This window comes from Osmia lignaria, chromosome 14, assembly GCF_051020975.1.
Source record: "Osmia lignaria lignaria isolate PbOS001 chromosome 14, iyOsmLign1, whole genome shotgun sequence".
Taxonomy (NCBI): domain Eukaryota; kingdom Metazoa; phylum Arthropoda; class Insecta; order Hymenoptera; family Megachilidae; genus Osmia; species Osmia lignaria.
Genome location: NC_135045.1, coordinates 7,518,649 through 7,545,259, shown reverse-complemented (window position 1 = coordinate 7,545,259; position 26,611 = coordinate 7,518,649). Strand labels below are relative to the sequence as shown.

The 26,611-nt window shown below is 34.7% G+C and overlaps 3 protein-coding genes across 9 annotated transcripts; 1 reads left to right on the top strand and 2 right to left on the bottom strand.

Moving 5' to 3' along the window:
* Positions 1-6: 6 nt before the first annotated feature.
* On the bottom strand, positions 7-6,674 carry hzg (CTD small phosphatase herzog). Of its 2 annotated transcripts, XM_034327251.2 has the most exons (5): positions 5,762-6,674; positions 5,539-5,637; positions 4,437-4,870; positions 4,169-4,354; positions 7-4,086 (listed from the first exon to the last, which is right to left on the bottom strand). In XM_034327251.2, exons 2-5 carry the CDS (start codon positions 5,606-5,608, stop codon positions 3,895-3,897), a joined length of 882 nt encoding a protein of 293 aa, XP_034183142.1. In that variant the 5' UTR covers positions 5,609-5,637; positions 5,762-6,674; the 3' UTR covers positions 7-3,894. The 2 variants fall into 2 exon arrangements, with proteins under 2 accessions (XP_034183142.1, XP_034183141.1); XM_034327250.2 differs by having other exon boundaries at positions 5,539-6,673.
* A 696-nt stretch (positions 6,675-7,370) lies between these two features.
* Glg1 (Golgi apparatus protein 1) lies at positions 7,371-12,767 on the bottom strand. The gene is made up of 13 exons (XM_034327242.2): positions 12,224-12,767; positions 11,145-12,125; positions 10,942-11,043; positions 10,581-10,865; positions 10,331-10,500; positions 10,129-10,246; positions 9,837-10,033; positions 9,534-9,753; positions 9,128-9,454; positions 8,874-9,053; positions 8,177-8,405; positions 7,997-8,103; positions 7,371-7,925 (listed from the first exon to the last, which is right to left on the bottom strand). The coding sequence occupies exons 1-13, from the start codon at positions 12,545-12,547 to the stop codon at positions 7,761-7,763; spliced, it is 3,405 nt and encodes a 1,134-aa protein (XP_034183133.1). The 5' UTR covers positions 12,548-12,767; the 3' UTR covers positions 7,371-7,760.
* A 202-nt stretch (positions 12,768-12,969) lies between these two features.
* On the top strand, positions 12,970-26,383 carry LOC117605665 (uncharacterized). Of its 6 annotated transcripts, none has more exons than XM_034327243.2 (9): positions 12,970-13,725; positions 14,089-14,469; positions 15,719-15,957; positions 16,391-17,311; positions 18,260-18,611; positions 19,283-19,688; positions 20,072-20,343; positions 20,482-20,666; positions 21,981-26,383. In XM_034327243.2, the coding sequence occupies exons 2-9, from the start codon at positions 14,368-14,370 to the stop codon at positions 22,042-22,044; spliced, it is 2,541 nt and encodes an 846-aa protein (XP_034183134.1). In that variant the 5' UTR covers positions 12,970-13,725; positions 14,089-14,367; the 3' UTR covers positions 22,045-26,383. The 6 variants fall into 6 exon arrangements, 4 of the variants coding, with proteins under 4 accessions (XP_034183134.1, XP_034183137.1, XP_076548316.1 ...); XM_034327246.2 differs by having other exon boundaries at positions 13,873-14,469; XR_013063450.1 differs by lacking the exon at positions 12,970-13,725 and having other exon boundaries at positions 13,748-14,469; positions 21,981-22,218; positions 22,433-26,383.
* The last annotated feature ends 228 nt before the right edge of the window (positions 26,384-26,611 follow it).

The window sequence follows — 26,611 nt, the reverse complement described above, 5'->3', positions numbered from 1 at the left end:
CAAACGTATAAAAATAAGCTTTAATCAAACATATGATTACAAATCATCGATCGTAGAAGAGTACACATCGCTTAAGTAATTTAATCGAAGATAATCCATTTGTATTTTCGCATCGCAAATTAATATAACTCTTGTACTTTCGCATTGTATTACATACACACAGACATACCATGTGTGTATACGCACAATGGATACCGTTGAGTCTCTACAAAATTTCATCCATTCTTCAAATTGATCTACCTAAGTATTTATATAATATTTATATATATGTATATATACCTAATTACCTATCATGATCGTTTGCACCACGTCTTCGCGCTAACATTTTTCTCGGTGTACAATTTTTCATAATATATCTAAACGAATTATGTGTGTTCGAGCTCATCCTCGGAGTTCTGCTACGGCGCATCTACAATCATGTTACAACTCCATAATAATATTAATAGTAAATAGTAATAATTAAAAAAGAAAAAAAAAGGAAACAAAACAAAATGCTAGGAAAAGTTAAAAACACGGCAAAAGAAACGCATGTATATGTTACCAGATATTATGGACGTTTCTGAAACGTCCGGATAGATTGTGTGTGTATGATAAAAGCGATACACTGGTTTGTTAATACTAATTAATCACGGAACCACGACACGGTGAACATGATGTTTTTCAGGCATTTGATGCAACGACGATGTAATGTTGAATCCGAAAGATATCTTGAATCGGATACAACATCAACGTGGGGCATTACACGCCTCTCCTCGGTTTTCCTCGGATCTCCCCGACCGAAAAGTAATATCATTTAACGATACATTTCCATGTTCTAAGTTCTTTATCGTGCACTATCAGTGATAAACGTTCCTGCGATAAAAAAAACTAAAAAGATGATTTTAGGATTTTGCCACATGACTGTATATTTTGCATTGTAATCGCTCGTTTACGTCGTATATGATATTTACGACAGCTCTCAAGTGGCAGACGCGAAGAACATTGTAAAAGACATTGCAGATAAAAAGCTAACGAGTGTCAGATTGAAAATAGAGAATTCCTTTCGTTTTATTCGGTAGTCGTGTACGTATTTCCGGAGAAGGTGCACCACAGCTCGTAGAGTCATTTCGATGGGCAATTGTACAAACGAAAATGACTACAATTACTTTTGTTAATATCATCTTGCAAATACGCCATGATCTATAGCTTCATTTGAATCTGTTTCGCATTCTTTCTTCTTTAAAATAATTCTGCACAATACATTCATTAGAAACACATGGTTCAAGTAAAAGTACGGCCACTACATTCAGCTTAAACAAAAAGAATTCATTAAATCAAATATATCTAGAGATTTCGAGTTTTATCAAGCACTGATTGGCGAGGTACGTTTACTAAGTACAAACATTTCATAACATGTTGATTCTTAAATATCATTAATTAACGTAAATATAGCGATAGCTAATACAATTCTAAATTATAAATCGTTAAATTCTACATATAAACTTTCAACATTTATATACAGCTTTATGATTAGCTTGTATAATTAATTCGTCTCATCGTATGTTCAAATGATTTCATGTAAAAAATTATTACCTCAATCGGCTCTTTTTATAAAGGTAAGAAATGATCTTTGTAACGATGATCCATTTAAAATAACTAACAAAAAATTGATAAAACATGAAGTTGGAAGCCATTTAATATTATGCAATATGTATACGACTTATTGTTATATAATATTCTTATCTCTGTATACCCTAGCCCTTTCCTTTCCTGAAATCATAACTTACAGCACTGTAGATTTATTTTTCGGTTCAATGATAAATAACACGATAAATAACAAATATTATAAACGTAATATTATGTAAGTAAGCAAGAAAAGTTCATATTTAATAATGAAGTACTATTATAGTATACTAGATCTTGTTATTATTATGTTAAACAATAGTTTATTCAAATGGATGTTAATTTGATGCAAATGAATCTATTGCAAAGCTTAGCAAATGCATGTATTATAATACCTATTTTATCTTGACTAAAATATAGAATGTAAAAGAATTAGTTTTTATCAAGCTGTGTTTTTCCATTTATTAAGATGGGAAATACATATTGAAATTTCAAGGCAAAAGCTATAATTTAATTTACTGATCCTGACATTGCATTATGTAAAAGATATAACGAAAATATGTCAATATTATAATTGGATAAACATCAATAGCTGCAAGTGACTTATACGAACAGAGAATTCATCTGAAAATATATCTATTTAACTATCCCTGTTCTTAGTTCATTTAAACATCTAAATAATAATTAATATATAATATTTATAGTAAAATATGGTATCTGAAACTAAATGAATTGCGATAATAAAATTCAATTCACTATACCATTAGTAATAATGCATTAGTAACAATACTAATAAAATAAAAAGCACGAATAACGACAATTGGATTGAGTATGGAAGTATAATGCAATTTGTACATTTGTTATGCATGAATTAAGCGTATAAAGTTGACAGCTATCTATTAGTAAACGTATTTACATGTACATATAAAGTTATTATTTTTTTTTTACTTATTCTTGATCAATTATATCTAAATAATTCTAATTTATTAATGATATTATAATGATTATTGGATTAACATAATGCTCCGTTATTCATAAAATTATCTGGAGGGAGAGAATGATATGCATTTACCAAATTCTTAAATATGCTGAAAATTTTTTTTATGTAATATCCATATTATTATTTTCCGAGTTTGCTTTAAAAGAAAATTAAAATGCTATCAAAAGATGAAAACACAACATTATTTTTTCTTTTTATTTCATTTATTTAAATGATTTGTTAACGTTTCAATATTGTCATATTTCAAATCCTATTTGTTGAAAATATTTCTTTTTCGGTACAAAAATGTTAAAAAAATTAGTTGACTAATATTTCTTATATTTTCATAATTATTTTACATCATTAGATCTAATATTTTTTTTTTTTTTCATTTGGTAATAAAAATGATGTTTCAATCTTAATTATAATCGATAAAAAACGTTTACAAATGCACTAATTTCTGTAATTATTTGGAATTATTAGCCTCATAAAATTTATACGAAAACTAATTATCATATTGCTTAGTATTTTTTATGCTAGAAGAATTCATTGAAATTTCATGTTAATAAAAGCAAACGAATTTATAGTAAATAAATGGAATATAAAAGGAGAAAGATAAAATGGCCCATCAAAAGACTCTATGTGATCAGGTATTACTTCCCTTTATACCACTTAACACTCCGACTTATTATATGTATATATTTTATCTCATGTAATTCATTCTTAAGGTACTCTATTTCAATTAAAATTATATGTAAGCACAAATCTGTGAACTTACCCAATTTAAAATTTATGTCACGTTTCACATTACCATTGCCATTTGTTCCTTTTCTTAAGTACACCAAGCACGGAAACACGCACATGGATTTCATTATGTTATCAATAATTTACATTTAAAGTTTATTCCATTTCAGTGTGATTGGAAGAGTTATTACCAATTGAGCTGTTTGTGATTCTTTTTCCAATTACCTGTATGTTAATTATTAGATCAATATTTTCAGTTCATTACATCTGGCATACTGTGAACAGTATTCTGTATTACTCTTTATCAGAAAAGAGAACTCAAGCCAACAATGAAACAGCTGGTGTTTATATCGCATCAAAACAAATGGTGCACAGGAGGACTTGGGATTTTCACCTCCTCTTTGAATGATTCCTCAACAAATAAATGTTGCATTCAACGTTTAGTGGGCCACACTTAGTTTTCCACTGCCACATAACAAACGGGTAATATGAAATATTCCAGTCAGAATTCTCCTCAGAGTGCATTGAGCGATGACAATACTGGCTATTTGGCCAGAATTTAGGTAGGGCTAGGAAGCACCAAGTGAACCCGACCCTGGACTTGGACTATTCTGTACAGCTGTAGGTACTTGATTATAAGGGTGATTACTATTGCACAAGACTGTATAAATATTTTCCACATTACTGAGTTTCTCAAAGAATGGAATTAAGTCTAATAATTCTGAATCTGTCATATCATCAAACCATGATGCCACTGGCACCTGTAAATAAACTTATTTTAAAATATGTCCATTTAACTTCCTTCACTTTAGCTTTTATATGTATATGTTTGGTAAATCTTACTGCATTATCTGGATGGAAAATATAACTTGCAGGACTATTATCAACAATAATAATTTGTTGTAAATCTCGCCCTAACTTATTTAAATCTTTAACATAATTTCCTCTGTGAAAAACACAAGATTCTCTAAACAGTCTTGCTCTGAACACTCCCCATCTGTCAAGCAAATCTGCTACTGGATCAGCATACTGTAAGTACCAAAAGTTATGGAAATTGAAATAAAGTTTTAATCATAAAATTGTTAATAATAAAGAAATATTTATAATATACCTTAGCCAAACTTGCTGTGAATAATACACATTCGTACAGTTCGCCCATTCTCTGTAAGAATTCATCCACATAAGGCCTCTTTAAAACATACACTTGATGCACTGTCCCATCAATCTCTACAGGAACAACAAAATCGGCATTGTTGATTGGTTTGAAAGAACTATGCACTAGTGTCTCATCCAAATCAATCACCATGCACTTTTTGTGCATATCCTGATGTCTGACAGGTGGGAGAAGGAACCGTGGGGATCCAGTCCCTGGTGGTGGTGAACCACGTCCATCGCCTTGTAACGAGCTTGTTTTTGAACTTTTTGAACTGCTTCCACGTCCTCTACCAAGGCAACAAAGTAGAGATCGCAGAAGTCCACGCCCTCTTGGCTTTTTGCCACTTGCTGGACTGTTGTTGGCCACTTCATTCTCTTGTGGTAACTGGGCTACATTATGAAAACATACATTCCATAAATATACATGTTTTAGAAAATACATTATACAAACAAAAACCACAAATATTATTACAATTTGCATAAATAGAAACATGTTTATATAAAAATATTGTTGTTCATATAGATTGTTATTATGATTATTCATATGATTCGAAGTTACTAATTTATTAAAGTATATATGTAAACATATTTTTTGACAGTTCTAAGTCATAGAAAAGAAATATTGCCTTTGTTTCATAGCATTGTTTGGAGTGTTTGACAATATTGAACATTATATGAACGAAGAGAGGTAAATGAATTAACACGGCAACAAGATATAGTACAACACGATGAAATAAGTTACACGCGAAACTTGGGTGAAAGAAAAGAAAAGAGAGGGGTAGAGACACGATTTGATGAGGAGAGGCGAGGCAAAACGAGACGAGGTGAGGCGAGGCGAGGCCAGGCAAAAACGAGGGCGAGAGGAAAAGAGACGTCGGAAGCGAAGCATAGACGAATAGTAGGAGAGGGGAACAGGGTGAGAGGTGAAGTTAGGTGAGGTAAGGTGAGGAGGAGTGCGGTGTAGTCCCGTAACAGGTGCAGATTCCACCCAGCATCTGGAAGAAAAACGTAAAAAAAAAAATGTAAGGCGGCAAGCCATATTCGTCACAGACACCTACCTTTCCCATTATTAAACTGGCCTAGCTCGTCATCCCGCGACACTTGGGTGATAATGGACGATGCGTCCATTTAAACATTTGTTGAGAGTCCCTGCGTGTCTGATCGTGAATTCCGTTAATGCGCGCGCGCAACAATATACATATATACAATACGCGCGCACACGATCCCGAGAATGAGAGAGCGTATACGCGCGGTAGCACGCACACGCACCAACTCACTCACTCAGTCACGATGTACGAAATTTCTCCCTCCAAACGTTGTCGCGGCCACCGCCGCCACCGCCTCCGCCACCGCCACCTTCACCGTCTCCTTCACCACCGCCACCTTTACTGCTGCTGTTACTGCTGTCGCCGCCGCCGCCACCACCACCTTCACTGTCTCCTTTGCCGTCGCTGCCGCCGCCACCTCTACGAAGATCACCACAACTCGGCGAACGGAGACGCATAGGCGCAGGCACGGGCACGAGTACGCTCACGCACACGCACCCACACGGTGTATTCAACACCAAAGATATTTAATTCGGGAGATTAACACGAAAATTTATTCTCTCTTTTCTAAAAAAAAACAAGTTATTTACTCACTTTGGATATAAACAATTAATTTCGTAGTATCAGGATCACACTTGACACTACATCAAAAACATCAATTGATTTTTTAAACAGAGATGTAACTGGGGAAAGTTAATCCAATTCTTTGGTGCCTTCATTCCAAGGAAGCACTTGCACGTATGTACTCCTGATACGTGCATGTACGCTCTCTCTTTTGCGCGCCACACCTATGTCGTTGCGCAGTTCATTGCGATTCAATATTTGTTGTACCTGTTGTGCTCTTTAAATGCGTTTGGAAGGTTGACGACGGTGTCCTTCGATCAGCACCGCGCATCAATCTTTCGGTAATGAACTTGATATTATTGTTCAAACAAGCTAATGTATGTATCTGATGATACTCAAATTAGTAACAATACTGATTTTATAAATATTTTGTAGCAACCGTAAGGATGTGCACTTGACACACACGATTAAACAATGTATATTTATCGCGCACTCACCATAGATATAATTTTGTTCATTCGACGCAAACAGCGTTGCAAACAATGTTTTGCTGGATCTTACGCTGCATGCGACTGTCGCGTCTCCTTACGGTCTTTAGTCAAAGCGCGGATGCGACCGTTGCGCGCAGTGTTCGAACCCAAAAATTAGAACCATAAAAGTAAAACAAGATCTCCGTGGCTTTCGCTTTATTCCTTTTGAGGTATGGATGAAGTTCGTTAATAGTAATTACTACTATAGAGATAAATCTTTTTAAATTATCTTCCAATATAAATTTCAATACTGAAAACTCAATAATTTTGATTCAACTTTTTTCCTGCAATAAGATTGAAAAGAAAATTTATTACTTTTTATAACTAACAACAATATAGCTACAACTTATCGTTAGTATTTTTACCTTGATATTTTATCAATAACATATTCTGTATAATATATTATTTGGTCTTATGTTTTATAGTACAATGATAACATATTGAATAAAAAGTTTAAATAGTATTAATTATTATAAATTGAGCATAAATTTTGTTGAAGAAACATGTAATATTGTTGGTTTGTATCATGTGGATATTATATATGTATTCATCCCAGTTTATTAATTAACAGCATCTAATGTACACACATTCTAATGTTTTAATATGGAAGACCAAAGTAATTTGTGCCCAGATAATATGTTTTGACTTAAACAAAATGTGAACATTCTTTTTTTTCAAATTTTCGTTATATATCACAAATGTGTAGAATATTGACATAAAATTTCATTTCTTCTTTCAATTTATTATTTTATAATATATATATATATATATATATCTATTTGTATAATGTATTTTATATATATATTTTTTTTATTAAAATCTATCTCAACTTCAGATCACTTTCAATTCATCATACAATTCATTCATTCAACTTTTACAGTTTTTACATTTGTGATAGTACGTTTTAATGATAAATCGTAGAATCATGGACATGTAATATGTAAATATTATTTTTTTATATGTTTATATACGATAAAAAAAAATATAAAAAGTTATTATTTTTATTCTATTAACTTCTGCATAATTTGATGTTCTGCAGAAAGGTCACCATTTCAATCACTTATATTCTTTGTCTTCGATGTTTATTTCAATTACAACGATTGAAAATTTTTGAGGACGGACTGTTCTCACAATAATTTATCACTTATTTTTCATGATCATTGTTCGTCTCGTCACTCTACCACAGAATAAACCAATGATGAAAATGATACCAATCATTGTTAGTGCGACTATCATAAAGTATCGTCTTGCAGGAGATCGGTTTACAGTTGAATAAAGTTCTTGTATTGAATTTGGTGCAATTAACTGGAAATAAATTTATCCATATAAATCATACTCTACTTAGAATATATAATTATAATGCTAAAGCATATTACCTTGGCTGCATTTCTAAACATTTCGATTCTTGTGGTTAACATTTTATAGCAATCAGGTTGTAAAGATTTGTTACTATCTTCCAACACATTTTGCAGACACATGATATCTAAAAAGGAAGAATACTTTGATTTACATGGTTATAAATTATTAACAGATCCATTAATAAATATTTAACGCACGTCTTCCTGCGCCTTGAGGAACATCACTGCAGTATTTACTGACATCCACAGCACAGGCTTTTTGTAATAAAGGATCCACATTGATATCTGCTCTTGTTTGCTCTATTAAATCAGCAATTTCAAGACGACATTCTTCTTTCATATCTCTATTACCAGCATTAAATTCCATTTTCAAACATTCTTCTACAGCTCCAGGATCATTTTCATCTGCTCTACAAATTGTTTCAATCTGTTCCGAACAAATAATGAATATTAACATAAATATATAGGGTGTTCAGCTACAGATCCTTTGAAGGGGTGGTAGCTGGAAAAATTCTGAACAACTCTTTCCTTTACCAAAATGCTCATTAAGGCTTAATTTTTGAATAATTAATGAAAAACACCGAGCAATCAGAGCGTGCATAGTGCACAGACTCGGCGACGGGAGTGTCAGCTACGAACCGAGCGCGACGCGGTGTCGAATAGTTTGTTCGCGGTCACGGTCGAATTCGGTTCTCCTGTATGCTATGTGCGCTCTAATTGGTAGGTGTTTTTCATTAATAACACAAAAAGTAGGTCTTAACGAATATTTTGGTAAAGGAAAAAGTTGTTCAAAATCACCCCACGTATCATCTCTTTCAAGGATGCCCACCTGTAGCCAAATACAAGGTATTTAGGAAAATTTTTTACTATTTAAAAATTATTTTAAAAGTGATACCTCATGTGCACACATTGTAGCTAGTAATGGATTTAAATGATAGTTTAGAGCTGCTTCTCTAAGTATATTAGTCATCTGATGTTCACATTTTATAGTGAGTTTTGACTCCCGGAATTTAATTTTTAAACACCTTATTACTTTTCCTTCCAATTCTTTATCGGTAGGTTGATGCAATAAAACCTAAAAATAAATATATATTCAAAACATATTTAGAAATGCAGTGAAAATTCTGAACGTTATTTTTTTTGACTTACCTCTTTACAATGCTTATTAATATCATAAGAACATGCTGCTTGTAATGCACTATTAAATCTATAGTCTGTATTTTGTTCAATCATTCTTCGAATAACAATATTTTTACATTTTTCATCAAATGTTGGATCATCCTTATATTTTTTTAAACAATCTAATGCTTGTGAACGACTAACGTCATGACAAAATTGTCTTACCATAACTCTACAAGTATTTAACAAAGCAAAATCACTTGAACTGTCCTGAAATTCTTGTTTTCTTACTTTAAATAGCTGCTTATGACACGCATCTGACAATTTTGATTTATGTGCTGCTAAGCATTCAAGAATCTAAAATAATTATAATTTTACTAATACCTATATAAAAATTGAGGGAACGTTCGGCATACGAAGTATCTATATGCAATACCTGTGAATTTCCTGGTTCAACATTAAAACAATACTGTTTAATATCAGCTGTACATTGTGATTGTAAGATGGGGTCAAACTGAATATTTTCTCTTTGTTGATAAAGCTGTGCTCTCAGCTGTTGTCTACATTCTTTTGGTATACGATGCTGAGTATCTTTCATTATATCTTCTTGTACTATCGCGCTCAAACACACTATTACATCTGCTTTAGTTTTAGATCTAAATAGTACATGCATGTATATAAACTGTTTATACTAAATATCTTGTACCATGAATGTATTACATTACATTAAAAAACTTACTTTGGACACCATCTCTTGACAGAAGGTCTACAGGCTTCTTTAAATTTATATGTGAAGTGATAGTTTTTTAATGATATTAGTTGAAAATGTTCCACTGCCGCTTTACATTTGTAATCAGACCGCACATCTAGATCATTTTTGTGTTCTATTAAACACTCCATCATATCACCTTCATCTTTGCCATATTTTAATACTTCCTGTTAATTTTTTTTATATTATGAACAAATGCAGATATTTTTATTCGAAATATTATATAATATTTAAATAAATTTATATTGAAAACTGTATTGACCTCGCAATGACGTTCCATGATATGTTGACACGTGGCCGAAATGATAGGATTTAATTCAACACGTTCGGCTTGTTCTTCTGTAAAATTGCCGACTGCTAGTTTGCAATTTTTGTTCAAACTACGAATTAAGCAAACGAATTAAAAATATAAAGAGCAAAATAAGTGCAAATACATGAAGTGTGCGGATCGCAGAAATGATTACCGATCTAAATTGTCCTGAAGGCACAGTATTTCTTCTCCTTTCGCTGTTTTGTCGTAACAAAATGATGCTAATTCATTAAGACATACTTCTTCAATCTCCGGTTGCAAATCAACATTTACTGCTCTTTGTCTCATAACACGTCTGATTTCTTCAAGACATTCTGTTCTTAACTAAAATAATTAAAAAATAAATGGTTGTTTGTAACGGATATGTTTGGGTTGTTTAAGGGAGAAATATTATAAATGTTTACAGTCATATTTTTCTGAGGATGATATGCATGCCTATATAAACATGGTAAAACAAGAGGTCCTCGTTCTGGATCCATTTGTTTTCCATCAGTTGCCCATGCATTTCTCGCATGACATAATCGTGTTGCGTCGAATTTACATGCTCTGTACAATTGAGGGTCCAATTTAAAATCTCTGGCTACAAAATACTGTATTTGCACTAATGCAGTTTCACAAGCTTCTGTCATTCTGTCTGTACTAAGTTGATCCATTAAACAAGATATAACTGTGGCATCACCTCCGCGTACCTACATTTCAATTGAATTACATATAAACTTCGGTTATTTTTTTTTTTTTTTCATTTTACAATTACTTGGTTCTTACATCTCTGCAAGCTAAATTAACAACTGGTTGACACTGTTCTCGTAAAACAGGATCAATTCTCCAATCTTCTCCTGCATCAGCCTCCATAATTAGTTCTTCTAACTGTTAATATAGAACAAGTATTGAATATCTATGCTTTGAACATTGAATTAATATCTATATTATATTTATGATTACTATTATGTACATAGATATTTCATTACCGCTCTTTGACATCTGCTGGATACTCTCGATTTTTTTTTCTTGGGTCTAGTGTGTTCCATTAAGCAATGAATTGTTGCACCACCAATTTCAAGACTGTTACAGAATGTTGTTATATCATTTGCACATCCATCAACTATTTCAGGTGATAATCTATAATCTTCCATTAAAAGTTTTCTGTGATCAAACATTTCAGCCTGACAATCTCTATCAATTTTACTGCCATTTTTGACTGCTGATTCCAAACAAAGTAAAATTTGTGCAAGTCTTATATTTTTATCTTCAAACACAGACCTTCTACAATGATTAATTTTAATATCATCTTTGCAAGCTTTCACTAATCCTTTACTAACTCTATAATCAGATGCTATTAATTTTCCTCTCCTTGTGAGCTGTTCTTGACACATGGTTGTCATAGATCTATCTGTTTTATGTTGCATTAAACATTTATACACTTGACCACTACCTGGTCTAATGCCTGGACAAAATTTGGCTCTATCTTCTTCGCAAGCTAAATAGAGCTGTCTGTCTAAATTGATATTTTCAGCTTGTATTTCAGATACATGAAGTATATGTCTTTTACATTGAAGCTGAAGTTCATTAACATGTTCTTGCAAGCAAGCCAATATTTGTCCTTGGGATATGTCTCTGTATGGTTGTACTTGATCACATTTGAATTTTTTAATATCATTTGCACAGTCTGAAGAAAATGGTGTTATAATTCTGAAATCACTAAATGCTATCCATTCTAATCGTTGAATATATGCAATACATTGTGGATTTTTTACTTTTTCTCTCTGATCAATTAAGCAAGATAAATATGCCCCATGTATGTCACCAGAAGCAGAACAGTCTAACGAATCTAACTCTTTGCCACAAGTCTTTTTAGCTAGACGTTCTATGTTTAAATTATTGGTAATATTTAAGATATAATCCCAAATTGCTTGACGGCATTCATCATCAATGCCAGACACTTCATTTGGCTGTAAAACAAAACAAATTATAAATTAATTTGTTTTAAATGGTACTTCCTCATTATTTGATATCAGTTTCATTAAACATAAGCGATTGCAAGTTATACCTTAAGATTCTGAATACATTCTAGTAGCATTAATTCATCACTATTTCCACCTATATGATTACAGAGACCGTATAAATTTTTTCGACACTTAATATTCATAGACCTTAATAAACTGTCTTCGGGTAAATTGTCTATAATTGCTCTCTTAACCCTAACGGAACTGTCAACAGAATTGCTGAATACCCAGCTAATTCGTGGTACAATTTCACCATTGTTAGTTGATACATCGTTAAAATATGTTTTCGATAAATGAGTACAATTTAAAACAGATATATGTATAAAAATTACAAAAAGAGTGCTTTTTAAACTTGTCCTATACTCCATCCTCGCAAAGTAGGATTGTTCCTTCCATTAAAGTTTATTTTCTACTAAACTCATTACGTCCTTATTGCGTTTTTACTAAATGTTTTTCCTTACTGTTTTTTCAGTTGGAATTATTTACTTTGCAATGTCAACGTCACGAATAACAGGGAACATGTGTATAATCGCTTAAAACCGAACTTTGCGCGGAGAGATTGCTCTATATATACACGTATTCACACGTATTACCTATTCCTATATTATACAACATGATTTTCAAATAACATTATAAGGGTTGATTTATAAATGAACAATAACGAAATTATTTATAAAATATTAATAATATGCAATAATTTTCAAAATAATAGAGCAAATTAAAGTGTAGGAGTGAATTTCAGATTATCTTATACTTGTATAGCATTTACTGATGTTTATATACGACTACAAATTAAATTTATCTATGGTAAGAAGGAATAATTAAAAAGTCCTAATTTAAATTAAAAATTTATTTGTGTGCTGAGAAAAAAATAAAATTATTATTTAGTGAAATTTATCTCTTGGTGAAGATGCCCCTTATCATGGGAGCAGTCGTAACGTTGGCCAGCCTGATAATTGGGTTGTATTTCTATCCCGTCGTCTGCATTAAAGAGCAAGTGACAGCTCGAGCTATATTGTTGACATTCGTATGAAAATTACTCTGCCGCGTCGTACTTAAAAAAAGAAAAATAATTTTTTAAAGGATTAACTATAAAATATAAGTGAACAATTTATTTAACTTAAGCCATTTGATTAAACAATTTTTTATGAATTGTGTATACTAAAAGAAAGCTACGGATTAAAGGATAATCGGTATTTGAGGAAGTATAATTACATAGAGTTAAATAGATTTTAAACGTTTAGAGATTATGCTTAAATGTTGTCTATAAATCGTTTGGCTGTTGCATATCGATTAGTATCGTTTAATAGTTCTAACAATGACTGCTTACTGGAAAACTCTGTTCAACCACCGTCGTAAATGTTGTTCTCATCAGTAAGTGTATTCTCAACCGTGAACGATAAAGTGCGTGTGTAAAAGTAAATCAATCCGTATGGTATTACGCGCAGTATCCACGGCGTCATTTTCTAAAGAAAAATAATAGTTTCTGAATTAACATTTCATTCTTATAACGATCTTGGTACGACGATAAAAATCGACATAGAAAGTAAGTTTCCATTAATCTTCTATTCGATTATTATTTATCTTACAAATATAGTTTCAACAGTTAACTTTTTTAATGTTAATGATTGGTTTTTTAATTCTGCATTTCTACATACAGTCTAATAAATTTGTATTTCTTCATTTTATTTAGTAATCAAAAGTAACGCGTAGATGTTCGACTTAAATATCAAATAAGAGTCATTCCACCCGATAATAAACACGTGATACCCCTTTATAATGACTACTTTACATCCATTTATTATTTTCTCCGAAACAACTGTTTTTTCTTTCATCGACATAATTCCTATTTTAAAGAACGTATCAAAGTGACAGGTGAAATATATATTAACTATCCTAACATTTTTAGGTTTCATTTATAGTGTTGCTCTAAGGTGCTCCTAGTGCTCACGTAAAAAGTAAGCTCTAACTATTGTTACGAATTGAAATCTTTCGTGACGACTGGTTCAAGTGTATGGAAGAATCAATCATTGTTCAGTGAGTGCGATAACGAGAGCGGCAACGGTGATCGATTAGAATTAGTGAAATCGTAAGTGAAGTGGTCAAACAGATAAAGAGAAAGAAGTTTCGGCATGACCTGTGGCGGTGGCGAGATCTCGTTAGAAATATCGGGCGGGGAGGAGGAGGTATGGAAGCTGAAGCTGGTCGACAGTCTCACCATCAGGGGCTGCAGCTTACCCTGCCATCCCCGGGAATCCCCGGATTGGACGTCGTGAGAGCCTTGCATCAGGTTTGAATTAAATATTAACCTTCAAACGACGAACTGCTTAGACAACGATTTAAATTTAATTTTCAAGTTATTTTTTATTTTCATTTCCTAACTTTTAGACAATTCCTCCAGAACAAGTATTTAAATTGTACATGGCACGAACTCACATTTATCATAATCTTATGCGTATTATTAACATTAACATTTTGACGATCGGTGTTCGCGTATTCGTGAATTTAATTATACATTTTTAATTTGATATTTCATTTATTGCATCGTGAAATAAGAATTTCATATTGTTATTTTTCTCTTTTAGGATAAAGTTGAAAAGAGTGATTGGTTGGATGAAATGTATTGAAAGAATACGCGTGACTGGTTGGTTAGATGACAGTGTGGCGGGGAAGGAGAGCAGGTGATTTTATACATCCTTCAACCATCGATTTCATGTACATCGATGCTATTCATTCTTCTTCGTACTTTCTACCCTCGTGATCCCTTGACCTTAAATGGTTTATGATACTACTTTCTTTTGAGCAAATTCAAGGTCGATCGAATTAAGGGGTATATGTTATTATTAAACAAATTTAACCATGCAACATCGATGCGGTACTTCAAGAATATTAATATTGTAAATATTCAAAAAAAAATTCAGCGCGCTTTCTGACCTTCTTCGAAATTAATTTTTTCAATATCTATCAGTCGAAAGGTACATGGCATATTTTAGCAAAAGCTATTTTACATAGCTATTATCTTACACTTTTGCAAATGTTTACTATGTATGTTTAATCTACAATTAAGCTTTCGCTTAAATTCCCATTCCACCAGGTGATGTATAGTAAATCTGTCGTATAAATTGCTGGTTTATCTCGAAACAGTGTTATTAACTTTGTAATCACGGATATTACAGGCGATTTCCAGATTTATGACACGAATATTCCGTTTGAATAATCGAAGAGGACGAGACAGGACACTTATCCTTGTAATTACAAAAAGACAAAAGAGTATCGGCTGTTTAGAGACTTTCGCAACTCTTCAGATGAAATTAATAGCAGGAACGTTCGATATTTGTACAGAGAGAATGTGCGAGAGAAAATCAAGAACTGATGATTACATATGTTTAGCAAATCAAATTAAAGAGATAATTGATTACCTGATAAATTTTTTCTAAATAGACGTTATGCAATACTTGTTCATTATTTCAATTAATCTGATACAATATTGTTCTTCGATTCTTTGGAATATTTTTATAAATAATTATATGGTTTCTCAGACTGTGATATCACTGCGTTCCGCACTGGATTCCTCACGGGAAGAGCTTCGCCGTCTTAAGGAAAGTGTCGGTGATTTTTCTGGTGAAAGCTACGTTGACGTCGTGGAGAGGCTCGCTCTCGAAAATCACGTCCTTAGGCGAAAGATCCTAAGCAGGAATAGTGAGTTTTCCACTGATGCTGCCACAAGCCCGCCAGCCCAATCTCGTCTTTTTCCACTTGCAGTAGAGGATACTAAAGAGTGAGTCTTGAACTCGTCTCTGTCAGCAATTAAGAGTTCGTTTGTTCGCTTCACTTTTCTTTGTGACGTTCCGATTCTCCTTTACCACCGTATATGCATCTTCACAAAGAAAAATCCATTTATATTTTAGATTAAATTCAATAACAAATTAAATGCAGCGAATGCTAGGTCCTTAAGAGCTTAAAATAATTTTGTATTTGTTTCACTTTTACTAATATTATTCTCATTGATATCAGTCAAACATGAAATATGAAGATAATTCAGTAACTACGGAAGTGGTATTAGTAGTGTACCGCTAAATAGAGAAGCTTCGTGGCGTTAGCGTTAATTAAAAGGAACGCATCCCGTTCTTGATGCACCTATTAATAACTACGTGTAACGTGCACACGTGGTTGCATTCTCGTTGCCATTCTCACCCTGTAAACCGTATCAGTCTGCCAGAGCAAGCAGGCGTATTCATGGACGCGTCCAGGGACAAAGTCGTCGCCGAAGACGTGTCAGAGGCGTCTAAGCTGATCATCGGAGCACAGATTACCAGCAGCAGTAACAACGACGACGAGAACATTGATTCGGTTGAGAAAACATCGAAAAGCGACGAAGGATCCATGGATCAGAAGTGCGCAATGTCTAAAGACACAACTGCTCTTAAAACATTGACACGAATACCTGGTGGCAGTTTGGTCGATGTTGCGGATAGCAGTATCCTTAACGAGCTCGCCTCGACCTCGGGTAATAGACAGTGCAAAGACGTTGAAGAGGAAGAAGCTCGCGGTGATCATCTGGATATACCGGACAAGGATTTGGAGGATCTGAGTCTGAAGTCTGTTTCCGATGGTGACAATTCGGTGTTCAGTGATAATCCTGATGGTCAGCTGCAGCAGCAACGCCAGTCCACCGATCAACCAAAGCCTAACGATCAGTCTGAGAACGAGTCTGAAGAGCTTGACGATATAGAGCTAATATTCACCACTGATGACACTTGTCGCGACCTTGGTCTGCAAGAGGATCTCGTCTCTATAACGGAGGCTGAATCCTGGCCACAGCCTGCGACTACCGGTCAACCGGTCATGTTGAAATACACGAAATCAGCTGAAGGTGAATCTTTGGTTTGCAATGGCGAGAAAACAAGCTCGGTCGAGGAGGCAGTCTCTTCTCAGAGTTCAAGCATCGATCGCGAGGAAAGCGTTGATAGATTCGACGAGAGTTCTAGCTCTAGATTGAACAAAATGTGGTCGCAATGCTCGGTACTGGTTGAAACTGACATCAGTAAGTGTGGAGTTGTCGAAGAGTCGGAACATGCTACCAGACACGCTGTCAGAAGGAACACTTTGGCCGCGCCACCCACCGCCTACAGGTAATGGCCACCTTTTTAGTGTTGCACGATAGCGTATCGATTTCTTTCACTCGCTTCTGATGCACTCAGCTTTTATATTTTAAAAAGAACGTTTTTATTTTATTTTTCAGCATCTATATGGGTAATAGATGTTAATTAAATCGATTAATTACCAGAGATTGAAAGTATATTATTTTCAAGATAGTACTTTCTATTATAAATAAAGTAAGATTGGATGACAAATAAGGTAAAATGATTTGAAGAGAAAATATAATGATCTAACAAGGAAAGTTTGCTTGAACAGTTCTGGAGATTTTTACATAGCATAGAGCCCTTCATTCCGCAATGAAAGGCTCTCACGCCAATATATGCATGTATTCACTGAAAGTACTTTAATTAGCTGCTGAGTACTTAACAGCTATAAAACGTTTTCACTTACCTCTTTTTTTAACATCCTACAGCTCGCCAGATGCGAAACTCCCTGATATGCATAAACATAAAATGAAATAATAGTTTAATTAAGTTCCCTGTAGATTAATAAGTGTAGGCGTGTGTATAATTTAATTACGTTGTAAATTGTTGGAGGCATTCTGTTCATTTACATGCTTTATTCTCTGTTATATTCTATGACTTTATAATTGAAATTAATATTGAAATGAGATAAATTTCATTCAAAATTATCGCAATATTATCATGATTGATGAAATGATGGATTCATGAATTTGTTGATAAATTAGATCAGCCTGGTAGGTCACTGTTCATGGTCTGGTCTCTAATTGCATTCAGGGGCCAATGGTGAGCCGTTAATTACTCAAAGTTCTACGTAATTTCATAGGGAATGCCATTACTGCAAGTTTAACGTATACTAGCTTTTAGCACGCAAACGACCGCACTGATGGAGGTGTTAAGCAAATCATCTGTTTCGTATTATCTTAGAATTATTAAATATACGATTGTTGATATTTTCAGACCGATAATTCATCGAGAAGCTTTGGCTGGCGGTCGTCGAAAGAGTTCAGCTCCATTGAGACCGGTGATGGACAGAATTAGCGGTGCAAGACGGGAATCCGGTGCTCAAACAGACATTTCCGCGCTTCCGGCTCATTGGAGGTCCGAGAGTTATCTTGCGCACAAAGTGGCTCATACATTCACCACGTTACCCAGTAAATTTGCTCTGCCGACCGGTGTACCAGGAAGACTCAGGTTGTCAGATAAGACCCGGGAAGCTAGGAGAGTGATGCTGTCGGACATCAGTTTCACCAGCATGGTGCCAGAATTGTCCAGAAGCGCTGATCATCTTTGTCACGATCCACACGCACAGGTAGAATCAGAATCATTGGATTTAGAAAAATGAATGGAACCTTCGGTACTTTTTTTTAATTATAATATAAAATTGTTCACATCTTATTGTAAATCAAAACAATGTCCGTATAAAGCGTATAGGCAATGTAGACAGTAAACTAGCTGGAAACCTGTTAAATGACCTCCCATTACGCAAAAGACAATTAGAGCGTCCATAGGAGTCTGTTTCTGAAACGTATAACTTCACTTTCATTCGTGTGTGTGTGCATATGCGTGTACACGGAAATGGTTCATTCGTGTGGGAGAAGGTCGGACGACTGGCGTTAATGCGATTCACTTTGGTGTTCGTCGTAATTCTACGGTCTCTTCGTCAACTCGGATGACTAATTGCCGCCTTCGTTTCGTTTCTTTGCTATACTACCGGTTCTCCGCGCCTGTTATGTCTGCAAATGCGTGCGTTCGATCCCGATAATGTATCGTTTTCCTGCAACGTTTATATTAATCATCCTGTTATTCCGTTTAATGATAGGAAGTTGCGATGCCAACACGATGATACGCGCTGATTTTTATGAAATTTTAGTATCATACGGAGGATGTACTATGCTAACGAGTCTAACTGTAGAAGTTGGATAAGAATTTCTAATTGAAACAAACATTCAACATTTATTTTTATTATTACTTTTATTTCAGACTTGTTTCAGTACACGAGGTTGCGGTCTCCGAACCCCAGACGTTCATCGTCGCGAGTCCCTAGGATCCCCAGCTGGATTTTGGCCTCGTTGCAATCCTGGTACAGGACTTCCGAGTCCTTGCGATTGCCGTCTTTCCACAGACTTCTATTCGTCGCGATATCGTGGCTCTTTGACTTCGATTCCATCACCAGGATTGGAAGTAGTCGGAGGTCCATCGCGAAGACACTCATGGAGGGCAACAGCGGCATCCTTTGATACCTGGAGGGTACCAGTAGCTACTTCTACACCGAGACCAACTTGGTCCTCGATGCCTTCTTCACCTACGCATGTGCATCCACCTGCCACCACCTCGAAGACTTCCAAGAGCGTTCCCAAGAGAACCCGATCAAAGGTCACTTTCCAAGGTATAATTCTTTCGCTGGATAAATCAAACACTGGAATAGAAATGCGATAGATGTCGGTCTCATGGTAATTTAAGGAACTACGTTGATTACGATTAATTGAATGACAAATCCGATCGTTTTAAATTAACATGTGGTGCAACCTTGTATCGAATGGAGTCGTATTGTAGATTCAGGTTTCTGTAACCTTAGAGGATACAGCGAGTAATTCAATCGTAAATGATATACCTTACTTATTGTCATTGTGTTTCGGTTTAACGAAGGGTATTCTTTAATTAAATTTGTTAATTTACGTTGCGGAATGATGTAGATTTATAAAATTAATTATTTAAGATTTCATTTTTTTTTTTATGTTTAATTTAGTCGAGGACACGTTTTCTTTACAGATTGCCCAATGACACGTGGTAGCTTGCCGAATTTACGGTCAGATTTGGCGACCGGTGAAAACAGCGGCGATTCGACCGAGTCGTTGATAGATGAGGCTGAGGATTATTTGCGACGAAGCATCGATTCAATGTTGACGATCTCCAGCAGTGGCGTTAGTTCGGACTATTGGAATAAACAGACGACTAGGAGGAGACGCACTCGACGTTATTCCGAGCCTGATCTCATTCGCGACTGGCACCCACCACAGGATGCTAGACCGTACCTGCCAAAGGTAATTATCTAGGCAAAGATCATAATAGTTCAGCCGTGTATCCAACACTTAACTTAATTGACAAGTACGATAACTAGAAGTCTCTTATTTCATGTTAAACGAGCGGTTGTTTATGTACTCCGACTATTATTTTCGCAGATACCGAGGGATCTCAAGCCGGATCATCTGGTGAAGGTTATATCGCCGGAAGGCAAAGTTCTGCAAGGTCGAGTCAGATACGTGGGACCTGTACCAGGTCGCGAGGAGACTCATGTAGGCGTAGAGTTGCCACATCTGAACGGCTCCTCTGATGGCACTTTTCATGGCAGAAGATTCTTCGATTGGTGAGTTTCTTTTTTTATTTATATTTCATTCCTTTGAATCATTGCACGTAAGAAAGAAGAAACGGTCTCATAACTTATAGCATCTAAAGAGCACAGCTGGTAATGTATCAAGTATCCTTCCTTGGTAAATTTTAATGTTACATATAAGCCTTTCTTCATGCGTAAAGCGAACCGACTTCCATGAAACAAGCCTGGTTGCTTCACTGGAACAATAACCAGGCCTTTTATCGAATGAGCGTTGCTCTCGTTTTCGCAGTTAGCAGTTCTCATTAACAGACTAGCTTTGTTGCAATTCTGCATTGTTACCGCAGTGAAAATAGTGTTAACGATGCAACGATAGAATCTTGAAAATAGAACGATATTAACACTTACGATTGATGCATTTGCTTGATATATCACGGTAAATATTTACTTTTCTGACAAAACGACTTGTCGGGATATCCTCAAAGAGTTCTTTCAATTAAATCACCGTTATACAAACGGAGCGAGAGCCTTTTCTAAATCAAAGCTGTATTACTATTTAATTTCGTAATTGCAACGTGTTTTCAAAGTAACAAGCCAACTTGTACGAACTGCGTGACAAAAGCAATTCTGTTCGCGATAAACTCTCCGACATTACATACACGCTTGCATATGCGCACCTGTCGTTCAAAAGCGTAAAGGCAATTCAGTGTAGGGCCAATTTTAGAAAACAATACAGAGCTAGCCCTTAATTTTTATTGAATAACATTCTTTAAATTGTTCGCTATAAAAATGCATAGAAGTTGAAGGATTAAAAAATAATTATTCCCATGAGCATAGCGACCTATTTTCATAATTACATTTTTGCATGATGCTTCAAGAAAAATGTTAAAATATTTAGCATAAGATATTATACATATTATCTATTATCGAATACTGGCAATTAAGGCAGAACACTTAATTGATTGAATGTACTTTATCAACGAGACACTCAATCATGCAAAACACGCTATGGAATATTTTAAATTCAAAATATTTCACGAAAGACAGGAAAAATTCCATATCTTCTGCACAGACTCGTGAACTCCTTTCATCGCACTATTTTTTGAAATATTCCATTGGAAACAAGACACGCTTCAATCGCGTGACTCTTTCTCGTTTCTGAAGATGTATTGAGTGATAAAAATTCAAGTGCACCTTCTTAAAGCTGAAGTACAAGGAGATTGCAAATGACTTATTGGCTCGTGCAGTCAGTTCTCTCGTTACAACCGATTGATTTTCAAACTCATTTCTCTGGAAAATATAAAACTTCCTACCAAGCTAATTCTTTCTGTTCGGTATTTTCTGTTTCAGCGACCCTGATCGCGCGATTTTCGTGCCGTTCAAGAAGGTGATCCTCGCCTGGTGCACCACTTGACCCGAACCACCGAGAAACCTGACAACTCCTCGAATTCTACTGTCTCAGTACACCATGTGAATTGAAACGGTGACACGTACATTATACGCGATCTCTTGGAAGATTTCAATGGGTACGTGACATTTCTTTACCACCGTAACGAGCCAGAAAACAGCACTCAACACCGAAGGGGGGGTAAGTTCTTCTGCAGAAACAGACGTTTCTAAAATACCAGAAAAAGAGAATATGTTTTTTATAGTTCTTAAATGAAAAACTATATTATTTAATTATTTTTAATTCACAGTTTCTTCTATTGATCTATCTTAAGTTCACTTTAAAACGGTGCTTGTTTATAAATTCTAATTAATTAGAAAATTGCAAAAGAATATATCGTAGAACGTACCTCTAGGAATCTAGTTGATCTCTGCAAAAGATGTCCACCTGAAAAATGGGTAATCAGTATTATTATTGCTCGAGCGGATGTTGTATCGCTCGAATAAATGCACAAAATCATATCGATGGATCTCTGTTGGTTGACAAATTTAAAGAGCGACTGAAGAGAAGATTTCATGAAACTAGACGTAGAATAACGATCGCAATGAAGGATTCGCTATTGTCAATTAATCGTCTTTTCCTTTTGTGATACATTGCAAAAAGACTACAAGCTTATGCGGAACTATTTTTGTAACATTCTTCAGGCTGTAAGAAGAAAAACACGCTGCAAGCGTTCTTTTAATTGTAGTAGTAGTAGTAGTAGTAGTAGTATACTGGAGAGTCTTTAGTGTTCGACTTAACAATGCTGAAAATATATATTTTTTGATAGAGTTTGAAGTAGACAGATTTCAATGAAGAGAATTTTTTATATTTATTATATTTTTGTTTATTTTTGTCACGTTTACAAAGGTAGTTTTTTGGAAGTACGTATTTTTTACAATTTTAAACATTTGAGATATTCAATTATATTTGATAGTCTTTTTCATGGTTTTTATATCAGGATCATCGTACAAATTAGATTCAGATTTTATTTATTTTTCTTACATTTTTACATTTAAATCAGATATAATAAGCGCTCATAACATAGCACATTTTGAATATTTTTTATATGGATTATTGATTAAAATTTTGACTAGAAATGCATAAAAGGATAATATTTTTTCAGAAAAGATATAGAAAGCAACCAATTAAATGTGATTTAAAATATAAACTATATCAAAGTTCCTTCTGACGATATCAGTTAAAAAGCACTCGAGGAACATCATCGTGTCTCTCCTTAAAGTTCAGTTTACCAGTTAAACAAAGTTTCTCGTGAAACGATATTGTATCAGCCTTCGATTCGCTGTATAGAACAGAATCGTCTCGTTGTCTATAGCATGCGTTACAATCAGATTCTGTCACGGTGAACGTGTTACTGAAAGCGACAATATCGATTCCCTCGTTGCGACTCTAGCTACGAAGTGTCACCTCCTGATAACGCTTCGTCAGTGATAAAACGAGTATCGAAACTCGTAGAAATTTACACGCGTCCTAAGATCTAATAAAACTTTATTTATTTAAAACTTTTGGGAAATAAGTAAAGAATGACGGAATGACAAATATTTGGTAGGAAGATCGTTAATTGAAGCTGAGAACCTTATAACGATCGACAAAACGTGTCGTTCTATGACGCCCTTCGGCTTACAGGTGTGTCATCTTATGATGGCACACGTACTAAAGGCGTTAACTGAACTCACTGAACTGTGTAACGAGATAAATGGAGTTCTATTATAATAGAATTAACGCGTGTACATTATCGTCAGACAGAATTAAAAGGATTTAAGAGGCTATAAGGACATTATGTACAATTCGAGCTGTGTATATGTTACTCGCTGTGGAAAGAACATACATATTTAAACGCGTGTCTGTATTCGTGTCTGTATCTCTCTGTGCAACATAACTTCTTAACGGCATGATAAGCGTGTTGCAGTACAGTTTTAAGAATCCACGCTGTAAGTTAACTAAACAGAGTTCTAGTTGTTAGGGTTAAATCCAAGCGTCTTCGTCTTCTTAAAAGAGGTCAAACGGCGTCTAATACCATGTGTCGTTCGCTCGTCGATGAATAAATTCTTATATCGAGAACCCGGTATGGATGTCGAGGTTGATTTGCAAACATTTTCTGTAAATCTAACCGGGATAATTGATGATGAAGAATAGATAAAAAACACGATTGAGTTTTGATCGCTAGAGCGGGATTGTTGATTATTGGAATCACGTAAGAATTATTTTAATTTCGAATGAAAGATGGATTTTAGTAAACTCGAGGTAGGATATATTTTCCACAAATTTCGCTCGCACCCTTGATCGATCTGGAAGCTCGGAAAACGAAAAGTTATTTTTATATTGCGACGGTTTGCCCGCTTAGCATATGCGATTCATTGCATATGCATAGAAAGTATGGAGAAACTTCTGAGCCTGTCATAATTTGAGGTAATAACCGCGGTAGAATCAAGGACGAACGTCGCCTGTAATCTACCATTAGCGTCTCGATTCCCAGGAAATGCAAGTTACTCAACTGGAATTGCATTTATGTACTATGAGAGAGAGAGAGAGAAAAAAGGAGAGTCACGTTTATCATAGAATGATTGGTGCGTGAAACGACGAAAATCACTAGTTGGTGCGAAAGATCATCGACGTTGAGATTGCTTCTTAAGCATAGTGTCTAGTACCTGCATCTTTATCCCGCGTTAAATCCCGAAATCTGGACAGTTTAATTAATGATTTTTTACCCTGAACTCCGTTTTTCGATTTAAGTACTTTAAGACAAAATAAAAATTACAAAAATTAAAGAAATAGATTTATTATCTTTTCAATGTGTTCCACATTTCGGGATTTAAGCGTATCGTTTAAACTCTGCGTTAATTTTAAATCGCAATTATATTGCTGTTCGCTTACAGCGTAGGTGTAGATCGTTGCAGTTCACAAAGTTAACGATGTTACGATTTTATAGAAGTAATAAGAATAATTTTCTACTCGTATCATTTTCCATTGATTATTACGATAGGTATTAATAATACGCAAAATCGGTTCCACGCTTTTAGCTAATCTTAGCAAACGGTTGTACCTGGATCACGTTCGTTTTTTGTGGGTCGAATTCGTTTAGGTACGTGTGTCTAGAAATAAGTGTAATCAGATGTGTCAATAGCAAAAAGAGTGAAAACTATAACATGTTTCACATACTTTTTAATTTTCATCAAAGCAGCAAAGCTGAAGAATTAAATTTAAATACAGAAAAGATTAGAATGTATAAATTTGTGGGAACGATCATGATACGGTGTAGCTTTATCATTCGGCATTATTATCTACGAAGCAAAGAGCCGTGCAATTAATTCCGTTCAATCTTTTTTATTCTCCCAACAGCTGCCACGGTTTCTAACGTCGGCCAACAACTTCGCGGATATACAATACTTATCTCGCGTGACTACGGAGTAAATTTAGTTAGGATATACGAAACGATACCATCTACCAGGACGTAATATCTTTTGTTCGAAAAGAGGATCGAAATGTCTGAAAAGTTGAAAAATTACATATATTCTATTGAAAATTTCTGTATTACCTAAGCGACTTTTAAATATGATCCCACGACACACCTAATACGTTTATGCTGATTGCTGCGAGAGGAACACACGTGCCTCGGTGCCGTATTTAATGCCATTTAAGTACAACAGTAACATGTTCGACCATCGTACGCTTATAGCTCTTGTTATATTATACATTCAGTACAATGCATTACGCTCGCAATTGTGCTTCGGATACTTCTTTATTCTCGTTCCCAAGTTTCTGGTCGATCCAGAAATAAATATCACGATATGCTACAAAAATGGCTATACAATATCCTTCAATTTTCATTATTAAACGGACCAATCTTAATTTATTATATTTTTATCCATGGTTATCGGATAATTTCTTAAGGGCATTCACTTTCATTTCTACAAATTCGTACAAATGGACCAATGTTTCGACTGCGTTGCATATTTTCCGTAAAAACTATAGGATAGATTCTCCATTTTTATCATATTTTCAGATGCATTTTTCTTTTCAGCGAGCGATTATTAAATGGAAGTGCGGTTTGACGTGTTGAATGTCGTTGAGAGATAAAATATTAATTTGAAAGCTTAAATTTAACAATTAATCCATTTGATCGCGGGTTATCGTCGGCTTTTAATATTAAAAATATAGGGGAATGTTCAGAAGCATTTTCTCTTCGGCATTCAACGTATCGAATGGAAAAAGAAGTGATTTCGTAGATGAAATAGAATAACGTTTCTATGCCATGATACGTTTACGTAACGCCATGACCAGCGACAAACATATTTTTTTTTTTTTTCGCGCGAAACGATTTACCTGAACGCCGTAAGAAATATTCCTGAAGCTGAAGAAGTAATGAATGTTTCAACGATCGACAATGTATAAATCTGTTGTGGCTATGATTGTATTTGCACGGAGGTCTCAGCGCGGAACAGGATACGAGTAATTATCTGTAAGAATGAGCATCGAAACGATCGTATTTTACCGAAGAAATTTCCTGTTTTTATAATTTAGATTTCTGTGGTTT